Genomic DNA, 21,307 nt, shown 5'->3' with positions numbered 1-21,307 from the left:
ATTGTTTCTGAAAGGCAAGATTTTATCTTGCCGGAAAAAGCAGCAAAATGAGAACGAGAAGGCAGGCACTGCAAGAGAAATGGAGCAGAGAGCTCTGTTTGAGGAGTAGGAAGTAAGACCGAAAGCAAACAGTGTCACAAAAGGTGGGAGCAAGTAGAAAAAAAAAGCATTTTTACAAAAAAATGCATAGTTCTGTCACCCAGCCTACCACCTGTCAGGGAAGGGGCAGATGGTTACCAAAAGGAACTGGGACAGATTCTGTTTCACTAGAGGATGCTTCAATATTACTTTACCAAAACGTTTCTTCCTGGGCTGTAGTACAGCTTCTTGATTTTTCTAGCATGGAATGGGAATGGTTCTCTATGCCATGAACCACAAACTGCATCAACACACGTGACAGAGCATCCTCCACAGCACAAAGATTAAATAAAGACTAAAACTGCAAACAGACAAACTTGAAGGTCCCCAAGATTAGCTGACAAGCATTTGAAACAACAGACTTATGCAGACAGCACAGCTCTACTCTTCAGTATTTTTAGAAAATTTAACATCCTTTCATTTTTGGCTGATGTTTCCTTACAAACATGTGTATTTGGGCCTTTTTTTTTTTTTTTTAAGCAGCACACAATGTCCTCTAACCTCAAGGTCTCACTGGAAGCTTCTGATTTCATGACATGCTCATTCTCACGGTTTGACACTGTTGGGCCATAACATTTATCAGGAAAGACTCCAAAAGAGTTGTTTGCTCAGCTCTCCCCTCTTCACTTACCTTAGAAATGATTTAAAGTGTTATAAATCCTGTTTGTGCAAAGGATGGGCCTGCACTTACACATTTCCTTATTGCTAACTAATGTTTTATCATAGTTTACTCCTGTCAGCATCAACTACAGTTTAATCTTGAAGAAAAAAAAAAAGTCATCTCTCTCTCCAAACTATTCCAGCAGTCCTCCAAGCACCTTCCATGTTTCATACCCTGCCTAAGTATGACCCCTCATGTCTCCATGCTGGACAGGTACCATTATCCTGCACATTCTGGCTCTCTAACTGAAGATGCCAAAAGGGATTGAAGTCCATTCAGAGAAACAAGTTTCTGCCAAGAAGCTGAGATGACAGCCACAGAAACTGCCACTGTGCATTTCAGACAAGACAGTTCAGTTCCCCCAAGGTTCTAACCTTCATTGTCCAAACACTCAAGCTGCTGTTTCCTAAATTGTGAGATCATTTTATTGCCAAACTGACCTAAGTCTAGAAAGACAAAGACCTTGAGAACCCATCCTCTAAAACCACTGCTGCACTGATAACCTTAACTGCACCACAAACAAAGGAAATTCTCAGAAAGCCCATTCCATTAAATTGTGTTAGAAAGCTGTGGGAACGCAAGGCTTGGGGAGCTCATCTCTCTTTCCAGGGTTTCACTGGAGGGAAGCATCATTCACACATACTAGGTTTTCTGGAAAGACTGTCCACACAAAAGAAAGATTGCACAAGACCAGGCCACGACACAGATCCAATGATTTTTCCCAATGCTAGTCAGAGCCCATAAGAGGCTCAGAGAGGGAACCCCCAAAACTGCATTGCAAAGAACTTCAGTGGTTGATCAGACAGAATCTCCCACAAAACCAAAGAGAATCACAGCCTATTACCATCAAAGTCTCCTTAAGGTGAGTTGTAGAAGTCATCCCTAGTAGACAGCAGACATCCAACAAAATCCCATAAGCCAAGATAAATTTACAATGCCAAAATAATCCCTTGTAGATGATACACTCACACTGTACACACTCATGATCCATCATATCCTCTGTGCTCAGGAACAAGCCTGAGATTAATTTGCTACTGACAGACATTAGAAGTCATAGCAAGGTTTATCATTTCTGTGGCATGGAGCAAGAATTTAGGGGTCACTAAGGGTTTGTTGTCTCCACACCCAAGCTCTCTTCATGTTTTCCTTTGCAGGTTTCACTTTCTGCATGCTTTAAGGACATATAGGCAGAAAAGCAGAAGCAAAGACACTTGCTCATTCAGGAGAGGACTCACTTTCTCCTATTTACACCTAGTTTCAAAGAGCTATGCAAGCCGTGGTGCATTTCAGCCTTATGTGGTTTTAACTTCGTTTAAGAATACATAATTTTTTCAAGTTAATGTGGGTTTTTAACTTGCAGCCTCCTCAGCAGTGAAGGACAAACTGTTTACAGTGAGAATGAGTGCACTCTGAGGAAAAAAGCTTTTTTAAAGCCAGGGTTTTTTACCTACGATTTTGAAAGAAGGGCAAAACAATACTCAACTGAAAAAGTGAGCCAGCTAAGAACAACTAGTATGAGTCAAAAAAACCCACCCCATAACCGGAGGTATTTGTTTATTTTTGAGGTATGGAGACATTTTGAGACTAAATATGACGCTGAGTTTCCTGTAAGCTGCTTCCTTACATCACGCATAACACTTTCTTGAAATTCACATTTTTCCCCCCCTGGAGACTCAAAGACTCATTTATGAAGCAAAAGCAGCTTTTCCAGTCAGAGAACTCCAGATTAAAAATTTTAAAAAAGTAAAAAAAAATAAAATCAGTCGAGCAGGAAAATAACAGCAGCAAAACCATGGACTTCCCATACATACACATCTCTTTCCACCTTTTCCCCTGTGCCTCCTTTCATAGAATCAACCAACAGGATTGGAAAAGACCTCCAAGATCATCAAGTCCAACCCTACCATGGTTACTAGACCATGGCACTAAGTGCCACATCCAGTCTCATCTTGAAAACCTCCAGGGATGGTGAATCCACCACCTCCCTGGGCAGCCCATTCCAATGACTGATCACTCTCTCTGTAAAACATTTCTTTCTAATATCCAACCTAAACCTCCCCTGGCAGAGCTTGAGTGTGTAGCACTGCTGCAGCTCAAGACTCATGGTACCCATCTGCCAAATACACACACAAGCCTGTAATCCTGTCTGGTGCAACGGGAAATTGCTCTCCATTGTGGTGGCTTTGATGCAGTATTCTTTCAAGGATTGCACTAACATCTGCCCCCAGACTGTAGCAACAGGCACAGATGTGGGCTGCATTCAGCTGCATGTATTCATCAGTGAAGGCCATGAGTCCTGCACGTGTTTTTGGCAGTACATACCTGTCCACTGTGGTGGGCAGCGGCAATTGTACGTGTTCACTCCATCCACACAGATCCCCCCGTTCTGGCATTTGTGATTTGGGCAGTCGTCGACGTTGTGTCCACAGACGCTTCCCTCGAAACCTGGACAAAGCAGAAACACAGCTGACTGAAAAGGGCTTCCAACCTCTTTTGAAGAGGATTCACCCTTCATGCAGCTTCCCCTCTGTTTTGTTTTTTTTTTAAACACTCGCCCTGTTAACCTAATCCTGATGAACCTTCACGTAGCACGGCGAACAGAGACTTTGTTGAATGCCTTTGCTAATAGCATGCGGGTCAGATTACACAGTTAAAACACTACTACCGTGGGGAGATGGCCAAATATGTTTTCACAACCAAAAAGACATGGGTATTGTCTCTTTGAGTGATTAACCAGCACTGTCATTCAAAGCAAAGTGAAGACCAAGACATTCAGTCTACTATGAGATAAGCTTGTCACTGCCCACCCAGCAGCAGTTAGAGCATCAGCCAGGACAAGTTTTTCCCATGGCAAGAAAGTGCTTGGCGTTCACTTCATGAATACCTCAGCACAGCCTGCCTTGGCTACGTCAAAGATAGATCTTTCATGCTTTGAAAATGAGCTTCTGAATTCCCAATCTGGCCCTCTTCAGTGTTAGACAAGTTTGCCAGTCAACAAATCAGCCACCACCCAAGCGACGCTTACACACTAAGTCCTGACTGAAAAGCAGAAGAAACCAGACACCCTTCCCCAAAGAAAATCCAGGCTCCTAATAAACACAGCCACACTGACAAAATACACTTGCTAGAGCTCCCTCTCCTTTCAAAGAAGGAGAAGTGGGGACATCAGGGAAGGGACCTGTCAATGATCCATCTTCCCCTTGATTTCCCCTGCTGATTTATTTCATGCTTTATTAAATAAACCTGCCATTTCTGCTGGACGAGAGAGCTATTCATCAAAGCACAAGTGGATGCATGCTAACGAGGATGAAGTAAATGATTCCAGAACGCACACATTAATTTAAAACACCAGCTCTGCCTCTTCACTGCTTTGGAATGTAATATTAACATGACAGTTCTCTCATCCAAAATAATGCTTTAACCCCTCTACTTTTGATGCCCTGTTCCAGACGCTTCCACGACATCTGTGTCAAGTCACACAGACCCTCCAAGCAACATCTGGTCCAACGCAGATCGTGCTGTGTGGCAGATGAGACTGAGACTATAAAGCTCTGAGGCAGATTCTCCAGACTACTGCTACTCTCGAGAGACTTGAGGTGATTCATATGCATTCCCACCTCTTGAACTTCTCCAAGACTACAGGTAAGAGTCAGAAGCAACATACAGTGCTGCTGCCAAGCCATGTCAAGTGCATTAGCATCCGTCAGCAAGGAACAATACATTCAACATTTAAAAAAGCAAAACAAAACAAACTCCAAACCAAAAAGACCTTTAACATTACTCTCTGCCTTCAAAATCCTTCTGACCTTCACTCAAGATCCTAGAAATTTCACAGCAGTATGGAAACTTAAAACTGAGAAGAAATATAACATGGTCAGCCTGAACTCTAATCATTATGGCAGCACCTTCCTGGCAAAAGCTGCTGAGGAGCAACTACCAAGGGAAGCAATTAGCAGTGGGGATCCCTGTGTTTAAAACTCTATAAAGTTCCCAAGTATGACCAAGGGCTGAGCTGTAAAAAACAGGGTTTTATCAGCTTCAGAAGAATCATCCCACTGACCACAGATTGCACTCACACCAGCACATGATCAGCATGGAAATACACCCAGAACCACAAAGGCAAAAGGTCTAAGGTCTTATCCCTTCAGTTCAGACCACATGAAGACCAACCCTACTTTCTAGTAAACGAATTCCCGACAGCAGGTGTTTATTTAAACCCACCTCACTGTGCTTCACACAAATTTAAAGTGGCTCAATGATTCTGAGAAATAATAAAGCATAGAATTCACCCCAATACTAAAACCTCACTGAGTCATTATGTGTTTTCACATTTTAACCAACCATACTACCACCTAAGAACTGGTCCTCAACCATCTCACACAAATGTAGAAATCCATTAATCCCACACTAAAAGCTAGAGGATAGCAATAGTGACAGTAGAACTGAGACAAGAAAAAGAGCTTACAAAAAAAGAAAAAAAGCCACGTAGTAAAAAGTTTAAGAGAAATGACATGCAGCCAAGTGTGCTCAGTCAAAAGACATCTCCAAGGGAATGGGAATCAGGAAGGGTTGAAAAGGTGAATACGACACTATTTTGAGTGCACAGCTGAAGAAAATACAAGTTTCCTTTTTGGTAACTTCCCAACTCCCAAATTCCCTTTAAGTTTGTCTTACTCTGAAGAGCAATTTTGGCTTAGTTTCAGAACATCTAAAAGTTGTAAAGGCACAATTTTTGTGTGCGCTTCAAGTGCTAATTAACCTCAATATTGCAATCTGCTCAATTTGTAAATAAAACTGTGATGGTGAGGTTTATATTTCATTCTTAAAATCATTCCCCTAGAGTCCTGGTTGCCTGGGCCAATGCACCTATATTTGAGCACGACAAGCACGAAGCTGCTATGAGATCCGTGGGGTTTTCTGTAGCTGGGTCCCAGGATCTAATTTTGCAGTTACATAACCTGACTCTTTTCCAGAAAGCCACAGAGTTCACTGTTTTGATATATTTGGACACCTGACACTGTTTCCTGTTCCCCCCTGTGCTGGGACTCATATGTTGTCCTTTGCTTTCTCCCTTCACAGTTTGCAATACATATCCTGACTTTTGCTCCATATCTCCAAGCACATCAAACTAAGGAATGAGAACCTCAAGGGGAAAAGCGTTCCCACTGCTAACAGCATGTTGTTCCTCCCCTAGTACACAGGGGAGGAACACAAGCAGATAACTTTATTCCTATGTCATCTGAAATCTCCACCCCATTCCAGAGCACCGGATTCAATTCCCTGCAAATCTTACTCCTTAGCCTTATTTCAAACTATAAATTACACCTCAGACTTTCTGCAGGACCAATTAATAAATGGGACAGGAAATGACACGTGAATGAAAATGTCTAGCTACTGCAAGACTTAGGGCCTGCTGACAATAAATTAGAGCTCTAGAGTGCTGAAACTTAGCTGGGCTTTTCCAGGTAAGAGAGCCAGGTCACCTGGAGCAGAGGGACACACACCCCACCCCATCTGCTACGCCAAGACTGCTTCCCTGGAGAACCTCAGAGCCCACAGGAAGGTGCTCATCTCCAAAGCTCAGCAAGCAGAGTCTTCCCAGCACAGGAAGCTCAGTATGTGTTAGACCCCACTGGTGATGCTCACCGCAGTGTGACACTCCGCTAGGAACCGGCGTGAGGTTACTTCCTCTTCCCAGGAAGTGTTCCAGCTCTCATAAACAGCCTGCTCCAGCCTGACAGATTGTTTCCTGAACAAGCCCTTGGAATTCCCTAGGGTCCTTATCTTAGTTAATGGGTAATTATTTTGATGGATAACAATGAATAATCACTTTCCCAGCTAAGAACTTCCTCTATTGACTTGTTTAACATTCCATTAAAGGTTAGTTGCCAAATGAACTCCTTTTTTGTCAAATATTTATAACTACGAGCTCATTCTTATATTTAAAGGAGTTGCTAATGCTTCAGGTTAAGTCTCTTTCAAGGAAATTGTTGGGGCTTTTACTACTACTCTGTTATGACTGACCTAACACGCACACTTGTCTGCAATCATGTTTCCACCTAAATCAACAAAGCCCAGAGGAAAAACGATTACACTGCACAGATAGAAAACATGAGGTTACCTTTCAGGAAGATGCAATACTGACAGTATAACCAACTCTACACTTCACTCTTGCCACCACATGCTGACTTAACACACATGACTTCATGAATTACCTAATGCATGATTTGGTTGTGTACATCCAAAAAGTGACAAGGGAACTTGAGAATTTCAAATAGCAGCTGGACTACACTGTACATAAACAGTATGTGTGTGACAGTAGAAAAAGCTGCTGTGATGTGCAATTTTTTCCTCTCACATTTTCAAGCTCTCATTCTCATCTATCCGTATTTTAAAAAAAATTTAATTCACTCAAAAGCTAAGAAACAAAGATCTATAGGAAACAAGAACCCATTTCCTAATTATGCCTAAGTTGGTTCTTGGGTACAGTTTCTTCAAAGCAGTTTGAGAACTCACAAGATGCAAAATCCTACCAAAACCATTCCAGCAGTTCAAGATGCAACTGCCTCCTGCCTCTGTGGCCATAATTCTGAGTGATGGCAACATCTTAAGGCAGTCCAGAAGGGCTACAGCAATTCCATTTATAGTCACAGTATCATCGGCATTGCTCCAATTCAGAGAGGGAGTCTAAAGAGGAATTTCTAGTCCATAATCTTGGCACTCTCTTCCAGAGAAGCAGGCCTTGTTCACATCCTCCCTAAGCGTGACAGGCCACCATTTCTCTTCTCTTTCTGTTGACCTTTCCTTCCCAGACAGAACCTTTTCCAACACTTTAGAAATTTTGCTCTGCATGCTCTGCACTGAGGGGAAAGAAATGGCTGGGTGCCCTGCCTTTATCAGAGTTTAATGTAAGCATTTGGGTCTCTCCTACAGCTCCCTTTTTGCTGTTTTTCAAATGACTAGTTTTTAAAATCAAGCTAGCGAAACAGCATGGCCAACTTAAACAAATACAGGAAACAGAGAAGTGAAGGCTCTCAAAGCTGCATTAACTCACCCCCACTACACACATTGTGTAACAAGTCAGAAAAAAGCAGCTAATAATCCAAAATGTGTGAACAGTGTAGGTGTGTAACTGTTACTATAGTAATCTCATTTTCATTTCCTGACCATAGTTCAGCAAGCCCACACACTTGTCTAAGGGAAAATGTGCTCCTACTCAGTCTCGTGCCTCTGTAAGAGAATCACTAAAGCAAACTGTCTTATGAGCTTTACAGGATCAAGTCCTTCCAACTTCATCTTCCTCTCTTCTTCCTCCCCACCACACTGCTCCTGTATGAGGCCTTAAAGTCCTTGAACTGGCTAAACAGATATGGCTTCAAGAAAATTCCCAATTTCTGATCAAGACTATCCAGAGACACTTGGTTTCTAATTTCATTTAAAAAAGATGCAAAGCAGAAAAGCAATAAATTCCTCGAGAACAACTGTTAGTTAAGACACCATTTTCAAAGACACTTTCGAAGCACTTTTCCTTCAAGCACAGTTAGAAATAATTGCTTTCAGAAATAAAGATGATCCATCCTTCTATCTTCAGATTGAGTCTGCTAAATTCTTCAAAGTCACATGCTTGCTCAGACAACCCAGAAAGTTATTGTGCAGGCACTAGCTAAGACTGGCAATGTATGCTTAAGGTAATTTGAGCCAACACTTCAAGACAAAGGTCTCCAAGAAGAGAACATTTTTCATAAGTTCTAAATGCTCTTTCCATGCATACCTGTAACTCCAGATAATCCTCATGAGAACAGTCATTCTATATTCGTCCTAAACAATATATGGCAGCCACATCTTTCACATAAATAACAACAGAGAAATGCTTAAAGGATGAGAGTTTACTTTTCTAGATTACCACACACCAAGTGCCTGTGTGCCAAACTGCAATATACTTGAGTAGGAAGTCTAGTCAAAAGCATTTCCAAACAATCAAGTTTCCCATGGAGTTGAATTACTCGGTAAGAAAATATCAGCCTAAAAATATCCTCATATGCAAAAGATGACTAGTACTGCCCTGTGGTCAGTATAACAAGAGGATGGGGAGGAGCAGAACAGGATGAGACCACCAGGGTCCCAATCAGGTGACACATGTGTAGAGATGGGTGCTCTGCTGACTGGAGCCCAGCTTGACACACAAGACCAATAGAGCCTGTGATCCTGAGCAAGCATATCATCCCTGCTGTGCATGAACTCAGGGCAGCTAACAGCAACAGAAACAAGCATACATGGAGATATTACAGAACAAAAAGGGTGTAGTGACTTGGAAATGGTGTCTGGTTAGATTTGGAGGAACTGGAGAGGAAAAAAAAAAAGAAGAGAATAGAACCTTCTGTATTTTAGGGGTAAAGATGGAGAAGGAGAAAGACACACGTTCATCTTCATTCAAGCACTGAAGTTAACTGTGGTCTTCACTGATAGAAAACTACGTATTTGTAGATGTTTATGTTCATGGAATTTCACATTCCAAATGGGCATTATGAGGTACTGCCCTAATCTCCTTCATGCTGCCTCATAGTCCTTACCTATATTATTCTCTGCCTCTAATTGGGCTCCAAATAAATTTGTCATTTCTAGCCTTCTTCCCTTGCCTTCCCTCCCATACTATTAAATCCTAACACTCACAAAATAACACCTAGATCTTCCTGCCTTGCTGACATTTCTACCTTCCATCTTACACCACACAAGTATCACACAAACCCCAAGAGAAGTTTACAGAAGAACACAGACAGGAATGCAGTGACAAGGCTACAAAACCAAGCACTTTGGAGCATCATCATTTACCTGGCAGACAGTTGCACTCAAAAGTGAAGTCACTTGTTTGGTGACAAGTTCCTCCATTCATGCAGGGTGACGGGGAGCATGGCACATAGACGCTCTCGCAGCGATGTCCCGTGTAGCCTGGTTTGCACTGGCATCGGTAGGAACCAGGCAGATTGACACAGGTCCCACCATGCTGGCAAAGGCCTGGTGTGGCACATTCATTCACATCTATCTCACACTTTTGGCCAGTGTAGCCAGGCAGACAGATGCAGGAGAACTTATTTCCAGATACTGTGCATGTACTTCCATTGGCACAGGGTTGAGATGTACAGGCATCAATCCACTGGCAATCCTTTCCTGTAGGATCAAGTCAGATTAATAAAAAGTTATTCCCTGTGGAAAATAGGACTTCTTTCATGCTACCTCAAAACTTTTAGTGTACTAAATCTTAAAATTATTACAGGAAAACTGATGTTTGCATTTTACAGTATCATTTTTGAAATGAAAATTTGTGGTTACGATATGAAGTCATTTACAGGGTAGCAGCAAGATACAGAATGTTGTGATTTATAAAAATAACCCATGACCTGAAACCATACTACACACTGACAGTCACTCTTCCTCTACATCCCTTTCAGGAGTGAAAGGCATAAGTTTCCATGCTTCCCCTTAGGCATCCAATCATAGTTTTCCCACAGAAAGGTCTTGCTGGCCAAATTTGCCTTTTTTTTTCTTTTTTATCTAGAAAGTAGACTGTGAATCCAAAGTGCTATAGCCACTCCAGAGCAGCTTCTGCACTCAGTTTTCCCACGTGGACAACTCCACAAGATCCAAATGCTTTTCTGCTTACATGTAAAGGGCAGGGAGTTTGATTCCCTATTCCCCTTTGCTTTTTTTGGTCATGAAGTCATTTAGACTTTCTCTCATTTCCTGTGCTGGAGCTAGTAAATTTGAGAGCATATTACAACTGCCTCAGAACATTCCAGGATGAAGTAATTCACAAAGAAGGGAGTCTGGAGGTACAAAAGAAGCAGAAGCCCACCTGTGTAACCCAGAGGACAGACACACTCAAAAGAAGCAGAAGCCCACCTGTGTAACCTGGAGGACAGACACACTCGTATGTTTCCTGGCCCTGGGGATGACAAGTTCCTCCGTTCAGGCAGGGCTGGGACACGTAGCAGAGGTGTGATTCCGAGTACTGACAGTCCTCTCCTGTGAACCCTGGAGCACACTTGCAGGTAGGCTTCCCTATCAGAGACACAACTTCACAGGTTCCCCCGTTCTTACAGGTATTGCTTTCGCAGGGGTTTCTGTACTGACAGTAGTCTCCAAGAAAACCTTCTCGACACCTGCAACAGAGAAGAAATTCATTGCAGCACACTCACCTGAAGCCTTGCTGTCCTGGCAAGATTGCAGGAATGAAATCCCATGACCACCAAAAGTCTTGAAATCTGCCATAACTAGTAGTAACACTAACAAACCTAAACACTAACATCATAGATGTTACAGGAACTTCCTGTGGGACTGTCCCAAATGAGACCACTGAAAACTTAAGCTCAAATTGTGAAATCGCTCGTTACAAAATACATAAGTACCACATTCAATCAGATTTATATCAAATGGAGAACCTTGTTCTTGCACTTCCCTTCAGAACTTCAGCAAAAGCCTGAATGTTCAAGAATGGCTGAGTAACAATGAATTCTCTGTACCTATACTCCCTTTCCAATGAGCATCATTTTCTAGAAGAAAATCAAGCAGTTTAATAGGTATGAACGCTAGGTATCATCCATCTCCCAAAATATTTATAAACACTGTACAAATGCAGTGTCTGGGGGCCTGAAGATCTGTGGCAGATCTTTCTCCACAACGCTCCCGTGAGACAGGAATATACTGTTATCCTCATGTTGATAAGTGCATCTGGGACTGTGACATGCTGAAGTCTGCACTCAAATAGCAACACAAGCACTGCACTCAGGTCTCCCACGCCCCTGCCTAGCACCCTAACGACAAGGTCATTGTTCCTCTGTCTCCCACAGAAAAACGAGTACACACACACTATCTACAACCAGGGTAATATTTTATACAAAGTTTTCTCCAACTGCAGAATAATTGCAGTTATTTCTCTCTAACCTAAACTTATGTCAATACAGTCTGACTAAGCTTGTCAGCTATAATCCATCTTTTAACTGGCCTTTGTACTATGAAGTTTCCATTTAACTTCCAGAGATACAGGATCCAGGCAAGCGAGCCTGCAAATCCCACCTCTGTGTCACCCACAGTTCCATCTGTTTCTCTCAGGTAGCAGAAAGCTGCAAGGGTATATGCTGGATAAAAATAACACCTAATATACAGAAGAATACTGGCTGCTTGCAGTTTTTTTCTAGAGTGCACAGCTGCCCGCATTAACTGATGAGTAACCCAAGATACAGCCTGGGAGAATATATATTTCACTGCAAAAAAATCAGAGGTGAACATTAGATATGCTTTGTTCCAGAACAGGACTAGGTGCAATTATTAAATCAATGAGTTACTCAAATCTAAAGGGAAGAGATTCCAACCACAAGAAATACACAAAGTGTCTACTTAATTCCTGGACAAAAAAGTAACAGTAAAGAGACTTTTTTTCTTATGCACTTAAGTGTATGCAGATTGGAGGGGGGGAAAACCCCAAAAATAAAAAACCACCAAAAAAACCCCACCACAACAAAATCCCACATCTAATTGAATAGGCATTAAAGTTGACTTGAAAAAAAAGTAAATCAAAGAATGGTCACAAAGCTGTGTTTTAAACAGAATCCTACAGGGATCTGCCTTTGTTCCTCTGCTATTCAACACATCTATTGCTGATTAACAACTGAAAACATCACTGCTGATCAAACAGGTAGGTAAGAGAGAAGATGAGACCTTGATAGAGAGTAGTAACTTGAACTGCTTAACAAGGCAGTCAGCACCCAAAAAGGACTTCAGCACTGCAGACTCATACATGTAGAAACAAAACATATACAGCACCCCCCAAAACAGGAGACTGAGCTGGGAATGCTACACATGCTCTGGGGGTTCCTGACTGTCAGACCAATGTGAATTCTTTGAGTGACAGTTTGGCCAGGAATACTCTACATGTACAAACAGCAAATATCAAGTAGGAATAAATGAGATGATGCTACACCTGATAAGTGCTTGGCACAACCATTACACCACTTCTGGTGTTCGCTGTTTAAGAAGGAGGAGCTGATGAATTCAAAGAAGCCAACAATAACAATTAACAGAAAACTGTCCATGATGAAAAGCTCAGGTGGCTCAGTCTATTTATTGAAGGGAAAAGGGAACAAGACAGTTAACAAAAAGCACCAAGTACTCACAAAGAAACTTGGATTTAACAATAACTCCCAATCTAGAAGGCACAGCAATAACAGCACAGAACACTGCAAAGTTTAAGCTAGATGAATTCAAATTAGAAATAGGGTAATGTCTTTATCTTCAGACACAGACTTATGCACAGTCTCTCAGCAGCAGAGAGAAACAACTGGAACAACGCATCTAAGGTTGCAGTGGAATTTCTCCATCACTCATGCTTGTTTAAAAGAACACCAGGATTGGCTGTTTCAGGAAGAGTATGCACGCTAGTTCAAACAAAGCTATTCAGAGAGGTTATTATCCCAGTTATGCAAGGGGTCATTACTAGATGACCACAACTGCTTTTTCTCATGTTAAAATTTATTAACTAGCTTTAGCCATATGTCTAAAGCAGGAAAATCATATAATAGATGTGCATAATTGGAATTTACTATTGCCCACACCCAAATTAGGCTCCTTTCACCATACCTTAATACTTTCAACTTCATACCCAAGAACAGACATGAAAGAAGAGATTTCACAGGGCAAGGCAGGATTAATAAAGTTACAGAAAGCAAATCCTGAGACAATACCAATGCAGAATATCCTCTGCCTCTTGTGCCATCCTTGGTATAACAGCCGAAGGCTGTCGGTCAGCATGAGCTGCAGCCACATCACACGAGAGACAGTCTCTGGGCACTCTGGGCCCAAACCACAGGCAGTTCTATGTGCTTCCTTCAACATCCAAAGGCTCTCCTTGATACAGGTTGGAAACCAGTCCAAACGCCAGCGGGCTACAGCACGGCTTTGTAGGAGCTCGATCACACAGGAATCTGGCACCCAGCAAAGACAGCTGTGCCAGAACTGGAGCACTGCTCGACTCCCACAGCGCTCAAGCCTGCACAAGGGTGCACTGGCTGGCTCTGCTCAGAGACCATCCAGGTAACCACAGTTAAATCATGTGTCTGGACATCTATATGCAGCTGATGAGTGTGTAAAGACAAAGGGAACTTCAGTCCCAGATTGCTTTGTTATAGGGATTTCTTCTGGTTTCACCATCGCCAGTGATGGGGGTTTGAGCAGCTGAACAGTCCTCAGTGTCAGCAGTGCACCAAGCTCTAACAAGACTAACAGCTACAGGCATGGGACATGCACCTGTAGTTCTCTTTATCATGAAAGAAAGAGCAACAAAACAGAACTTCACAGAACCCTACCGAGACCATCTCACAGGGAAACAAGAGCTCCTCCAACATCACCCACCACTGCAAGAAACACAAAATAAACTAAGTCCTAAAGTGCCTTTTGGTTTAAAGGCTGTAAAACAAATCAGAAAGTCCACAGGAACATTTCATGCTTTGTCCACAAGCAAATAAAGCACCAAAATATGCCTTCTGTCCTACCCCACTAACACCCAGTGATACTGGAAGGTGCATTTAACTGCTGCCTCTAGACAACAGGGAGGAGGGAGTCCAAACACTGGTTAAGGGGATTGCTGGTATGCTTTAGAAGGAAAGCTGAGATCTGCACTCTGAGACAACACTCACAACCATCACCCACAAACAGCCCAGCATTTTGTACACAAATGTTCTGGTACAAAGTTGAAGAGTACTCCAAGACCAGGCTTGTTCTGGTATCTTCTGAGGCTAATCACAAAAACATGATGGAATGCTCCAGCAGAGAAGAGCAAAAGCTCTTTTAACTTCAGTCCTTTACATTTAGAAGGACAAAGACTTTCAGAATATGCCAGAGGGAACGTGCCTGCCTGTGGAAAGATGGTAGGTCAGGTATACATGGCCCTTGTACCCACCATTTTGTTCTCCTCCTGGAGAAGTGCTTGGTCACACAGTTAGGCAATTTTTCCCTCCAGCAATTCAGTGCAATCCTTTTTTGAATGTTAAAGAACAAAAAACCTACAGTCCAGATTTTCAACCATGTCTCCTGTCATCAGCATTTCTAGGCACAAATACTAGTAATTTAGCTCTAAATGCTGGTGTAGACAAAACTGCAAATATTTGTCCCCAATTCATGTTGGGCACTGCATTGTTTCTCTAAAAATAGAGGCAAACACTGAAAAAGCACGGTCTAAGTCCAGACTTCTTTAAAGGATATGATTAAACTCAACAGCAATTCCAGCTTCCCACCACTCCTGCTCTGCTCTCAATCCCAACCTACTCTTTCAAGTTCTCTTTAGGAGAGGAAAAAAAAAAACCACTTGTCTACAGAGCAGCTTAAAATTGTAGCAGCTTGTGTCAGCTCCAAATGACATGCTCAGAACAGGAAAACAAATCTTTTCCAAATAAAAGCCACTGTTTCTCCTCAGTTTTCCATCTAACACTCAGAAAAAGAAACAGGAAGATGAAGTTTGTTCTGGCACTTTCTGGAAGCACATGAGGTCTCTTAACCTACTTCAACAGGAATTTAATCTTTTAAGAACAAATTTCACATACAAGTTAATTCAAATCATGATTTCTGAAAGCTAGAGAGTCTGAAATGGGAAAATGTCCTGTGGGCTGCATCAGCTATGCAGCTGCTTCTAATTAAAGCTTCTCCTTTACTCTCTCTGGGCTACTTTCCAGCACAAATACTTTAGAGCTCAGCCTTTTTTTTTTTTCCCCTCCTCCTTTTCAGCTCCAGCCTGCCTTTGCCTTCGCTCAGACTCTCATGGAGCTAAACAAGAGATGTAAAAACAAAACGAAGGTATTTATCCAAATTTGAAGTATCCACAAATCCACAGAGCTGCATTTACTCTAACAACCCAACACTGGAAGTGAAAGTAGAAGACTCTCAAAAGCTGCACTTTTGGCCCTTCTGCCACAAAACTATATTAAAGTGACCTTCCAAAACTTAGCCTTCTTACTTTCAATAGACTTCTGGAAAATATGTCTGGTCTGCTGGAAAAATTTCCTCATCTGCCTTACTATATTTGCCTGGGCACATTCACAAGCCAGCCTCTTCAAGTGCACCTTATAGACAGTTTTAACCAGTCTTCCAGATGTTTGATTTTCACGGGAGTTTTCTATTCAGGCCCATGATATCATCTGGAAACGCACAGAAGGAAGCAGATGGTTTTAATTTAAAAAGCGAAGGGAAGAATTTCCTAGTAGCTTTGCTTCTCCCCTCCTCAACCCAACACTCCCTCCACTTTGATTGGAAGAGGCTTCAACAGAGAGGGAACAAAAAAATGCAGTCTGATGACTAACGTGAGAAGGGTCTCAGCTATTTTGTTACAGATTTTAACCAGACTTCCCTCTGGCTCCCAGGTTCTGACTCCCACACCTACAGCTCCTCTCGGGAGGGAGAACAGGATTCTCTGGTTAGCTTTACAAACGCTCCTTCCCATGTCTCAAGGCGCCCATTTATGCGTCATACTTTGCATGCAAACTATGGGATGGGACGGCCTCTCTGCTCTGCTTAAAGCAGCACACAGCTATTGTTCCCAGCCCACAGAAAGTGCCTCTGCAGTGCTCCACTCCACAGTGCACCAAGGAGCAACAGCAGCCACGGGCTCAATGGGCAAGGTTTAGCTCAGTTTTTCCTACCCATCAGAGCTCTGAAAAGCTTTCGGTCTGCACAGGTAAAGCACAATAGAAAATTCTAACCAAATTACTCAAATCACCACTCTGTTCCCAGATTTGAAGCTAACAGCATGTGTATTCTGCTCTGGTCTCAAGGGTCTCCTTTAACTTCTGAAAGGAGACAGAAGGAAACAGAAAAGGGCAGACCATTCTCAGAAAGGGACAACTTTTCAACTTCTGCATTTAGCCTCTTCTGGAAAACTCTCAGACCTCATCCTGCTACAAGGTCTCCTATGGGTATTCCCCATGACTGAGCTAGGAGTGATTACTCTCTTGAGACAGACCCCGAGAAGATATCAGCTGCAGTCTCAGAAGCAGCTCTGCAGTCTAGGATCTTGCCTTCAGCCCCAGAAGTCCTCTTAAATCCAAGTTAAAATTCATTTATGATGATCCAGCTGGAAGGAAAGGTAGGTCAAAACCCTGGCAAGAGGGTTGGAATTACTGGGGGTTAAAATTGGGATAGAAGTCCCTTATTGCCATGTTATTGCTGCTTTGAGTTTAGCATTTTTTGAGGCCCTTCTTTTGTCAGTCTGCAGGTAAGAGATACCAAAACACTGTCCTTTTGGCATCAGCCTACTTCACCACTCTCCCCATTTGACTAAGCACAGCTCTAAGTTTTGAGGGCTTTTTTTTAACACCATCAGGAGCAGACAAAATACCTTAGTGTTAAAGCAGTTGTTTGTTTCACACAGAGTTACAGCTATCCCTTCTGAACACACAAATTGCAACAGTCCTAAGGTCAAAAATTCAAATCTTCAAAGCCTGCCAAGCACGAGAAGAAGAAAGGTCCAATTTTCTCCCTAAACCTTGGAGCACCCCTAGGTCAACTCCCTTCCCACTTCTGATTCTCTCGCTGGCATAGTCTTGCTTCTGCTCCCTGTCACTGGGATACTGGGGAGGGAAGTTGGGAGAGGCCACAGCTGCCTAACATAGGAAAACAAGTTAAGAGGCTCTCTGCTTTGGGGCCCTGCCCCACTCCAAGCACAGAAGGACTGCTCAATCCTGCATCCACCTGCAGCAGAGCAGACTCTCACACTCAGAAAACAGCAGGCAGCATTGCCAAAAATCTCTGCTCTGCTTGTCCTTGAAGAAGCTCCCTGTACACACACCTTCCTTCTCAGCCTGCTGCAACTGCAGAAACACTGCACGTTCACAGTACTATGCTCCAGACTCTTCCTCCTACTGCTTCCCCAGTCATCTAGCAGCAGGGAGACAACAAAGTTGTGAACATCCCCAGAAAAACCTAGCATTAGGCAACAAGGAACTGTTCTCCAGCTTCTCTGCTGGATAGGAGGGGATGCAAGAAGGGTCCTGCGTGCTCGACACCTCAATGTGCAAAAGGCTGCCTGGAAACGATTTGAGGAAAAAAACCCAAACATCTACCACAACAACAAAAAAAAAAACATCACAGTGCAATGCAAAGTCAAACTCCAAACTGAAACTGCCTTTTGTCAAAGCAGGACCTAGAAAGCTTGAAAGGACAGGTCTCCTTCACACTGCTGCTGCAGGTAGTGGCATATTCCTTGGAGTAAGCCCTCTGTCCTCACCATGCTAGTTGCTGAATGAGGGTAGAAAGAGCTCTCACACCAAAAATCTGGCCTTAGAAGATGCAAACGCAGGAATGTGTAATTTTCTAAATATAAAATCAAGGTCAGGGGAGGTCAGTAGCTCTATCAAACAGTGCCCCAGACTGAGAGCCATGGGCCAGCAGCGTCACCAGGGGAACGGAGCTACTTAAAGGGCGCTCACAAGAGCAATCTGATAAAGATCCAACTCCAGTTTCCTTACAAGGGTCACAATCACTGTTCCCATAACAGATGCCAGATGCACCATTATAAAGGTTTCTTAGCAGAAAACTAGCTTTCTCTTTTAATGGAGTAGATGCTACAGGATATTAGGACAAAGAAAGCTGTTTCAGCACTAAGCAACCATTTGCTGCTGGGCCAAATATCTAGACTAGGTGTTCTGTTATCAGTGCTTACTCATGTCTTATCACATTTGATTACTGCTGATGCAGGTTCTCCCTCAGCTGTTTGCCTGATTCTTACAGACAGCAAGAGTGGCTGGATGGCTCGACCTACACACACTGCAGCCAGCAGCTTGGCCAAGAGGAGGCAGAGAAAGAGGAAGAGAGCCTGTTATAATAACTTATTACCCAGCAGAGGAAGTACTGCAGATAACTCGAAAAAAGTGGAAGGGGTGGAGATGCTGCTAATCATCAAGTGATCCTGCAGAGCTAGAAGTCAAGCTGCTTGCTTTAGTAATAAATTCACTTTCCTGAGCAAAGCACTTCTACTCTTACAGCCATCAGAAATTCACAAAGTCATTTAGGTTACTACAGCAGATAGAAAGTTCCCCTATTCAGAGTTCCTCATAGTGCAGGAAAGAAAAAAAAAATTAAAACCAAAACAGGATGCTAAGAATCAGCCTGCTAAAGGTAAAGACTCCACAATTGAAGTGGGTTTTGCTATTTTTTCCTTCCTTTCTGCCAAAAAAGAGTTCTTGAGCCAAAACTAAAAAAAACAGACACATACTAATCTCTGTATACAGTCCTCTCTTAGCCTTTCCAATTACTCTGGCACCTGTAAAGGAACTGAGCTGCTACTTGAAGGAGGGGCTGGCTTAAAACCTGCAAGAACACTCTGCACAAAACAGGAGGAAGGCAACATTAGAATTATAAATAACACTGTGCAAAAAAAAAAAAAGAAACAGTGGTCAAAGCTGCCACTGTAATGAGGGAAATGTGTCAAGATCTTGACTGTACTACAGATAGAGACCAGAAGTTAATCAGATGAACCAACTTAGACTGCAAAAAACAATTGTTAAGACAAAGTTAAGAAAAATATCCAAGTTGGAGAAAATACCCTCAGGAAGGTACAAGCAGCACCAACATCAATACCAGTCTTATCTACTACCTACATTGTGACCTACTTACTTTGGCTTCAGACTAACATGCTTAAGTACACATCAGAAAGACCTACTAATGTCACACTATTTCTTGTTTCAGTCTTAAAACACAAGTGAAAAGCAGGAAAAGTTCCAGCTCATTTCAGCTGATAGCAACATAAAGTCGTGGAAAGGGAAAGACCAGGAAGCAGTAGGAGTTAGAAATCTTAGAAGAAACCTACAGGGAATAACAAGTTACATATTTGCTCTTCTGTGGCCTTTCCGCACATCAGGTATTGATTTGAAACTGAGAAGAACCTCAAATTAGATTATGATTTCCCCTTTGTGTGCCACAGGTGCAATTTAAGTATCTCAAGCTTTATTTGTCACGTTAATAGAGAGCTGAGGGTTGTGATTAGGGCAGATGGATGTGCAGAGAAGGGTGAAGAAAGGAGCTGTGTGTTAGCCAAGCTAAATCAACCAGACAAAATTCACTAATATTTAAATAATGCTGCCACTAGATAGTGATTCAGCATGCTAGAAAATGGCACAACCTGCCCTAATGAAGTAAAGAAGGTTTAGAAAATAATCCATTTACTGCAGACATAGTAAATTACTCCTGCCAAACAAGGAGGATTCATCTTTTGGCAAAACATCACCTCGTTAAAAAAAAGCCCTGAAGTTTAAAAGGTGAACTGCATTTCAATAGATGTGATATCATTCTCCAGATACCACACTCTATGCCAAAGCTTGTGCTGATGAGCTTTCCATGCAGCAGCAAAGTGAAGGCACCACTGAAGATGGGTGTAAACATTTACCAAAATCAATTACATGATAAAAACAAATGTGGATGCTTGGGGAGTTTTGTCACTTTGTTGTAGCAACTCCCAGATACTACTCGCTCTCAAGCATGCAGAGGGGAACTGGCACACTTCAGAGTGCAGAACAGTTCTGAAAAACCTCAAAAAATATTCAAATTGGGGCTGAAGCTCTATAAAGTAAGACAAGCTATAAGATGAAGAGCAAGTTTCAACATAACTTGTGGGTCTGGAACCAAGGTACAGAGTTTACTTCTATGATCATTTTGGCCTTGATTCCTAATCTTATGCAAAAAAAAAAAAAAAAAAAAAATCGAGCTGACAAGACAAAAACCCAAATACCAAACAAGAATTCCAGATTTCTCACATTACAGAAATCTAGCACACAAGAACTAATGTATTACCAAGAACATCAGCAGTGCTAAAACTTATGCTAAAGGTACTCAGTAAGAAAATCTTGAAAATTCCCATTTCCTTCATGGCTAGGACCCTGAATGAAAGGAGATTGGTAATTAAATGATTAGAAATGAAACCAACTTACTTGCAATATCCTGTACCATTTTGATACGGAATGCACTTTCCCTCATTAACACATGGCCTGGAATCATCCATACACTGCAAAGCTGAAAGAAAAGAAAACAACAGTCAAATCAGTAGCCACAATACATGTCAAGTCAGAGTTTCATTAGCATATTTGGGGGAATGAAAATTTTATAGCACTGGAACAAAAACAAAGACACTATCACATCGTTTAATTTCATCTCTGGCAGCATCAAAAGAGCCAGACTGAAAGAAGAATCAAATACAGATTTGTTCATCAGGCAACCAAATCTTTCAAAATTTCTTTCAGCTACATTTTCAAAGGAAACTATGCATTAATTTCAGCAAACTACAAAGACATTCGTGTCAGCACCTGTGTATTTTGGGTTAAGTGTCCTCAGTTACTACTTTCTGATCAAAATTCTGGACTGAAATTCTCTGACATAAGAAGCAACTACTCCTAATCCTTCTTCCAGAGTATTTTGTCTCAAATTCTTTCCTTCTTTTTTTACTATGTCTAGGGACACTTGGCACAGAAACATGGACAT

The 21,307-nt window shown here is 42.1% G+C and overlaps 1 protein-coding gene across 1 annotated transcript in view; it reads right to left on the bottom strand.

Annotated features, from left to right (window-relative positions):
* Positions 1-20,839, bottom strand: part of NOTCH2 (notch 2) — a 76,161-nt gene extending 55,322 nt beyond the window's left edge. The window contains exons 1-4 of the mRNA XM_009081788.1: positions 20,761-20,839; positions 10,697-10,956; positions 9,629-9,964; positions 3,122-3,244 (exon numbers count right to left, since the gene is read on the bottom strand). Coding sequence (XP_009080036.1) covers positions 3,122-3,244; positions 9,629-9,964; positions 10,697-10,956; positions 20,761-20,831 — 790 coding nt within the window. The 5' untranslated portion in view covers positions 20,832-20,839. The remainder of the gene's footprint in view (positions 1-3,121; positions 3,245-9,628; positions 9,965-10,696; positions 10,957-20,760) is intronic.
* Positions 20,840-21,307: the final 468 nt, after the last annotated feature.

The sequence above is a fragment of the Acanthisitta chloris genome, unplaced genomic scaffold, assembly GCF_000695815.1.
Source record: "Acanthisitta chloris isolate BGI_N310 unplaced genomic scaffold, ASM69581v1 scaffold35349, whole genome shotgun sequence".
Classification (NCBI taxonomy): domain Eukaryota; kingdom Metazoa; phylum Chordata; class Aves; order Passeriformes; family Acanthisittidae; genus Acanthisitta; species Acanthisitta chloris.
Note: the sequence above shows the minus strand (reverse complement) of the source record. Positions and strands in the feature narration are given on the sequence as shown.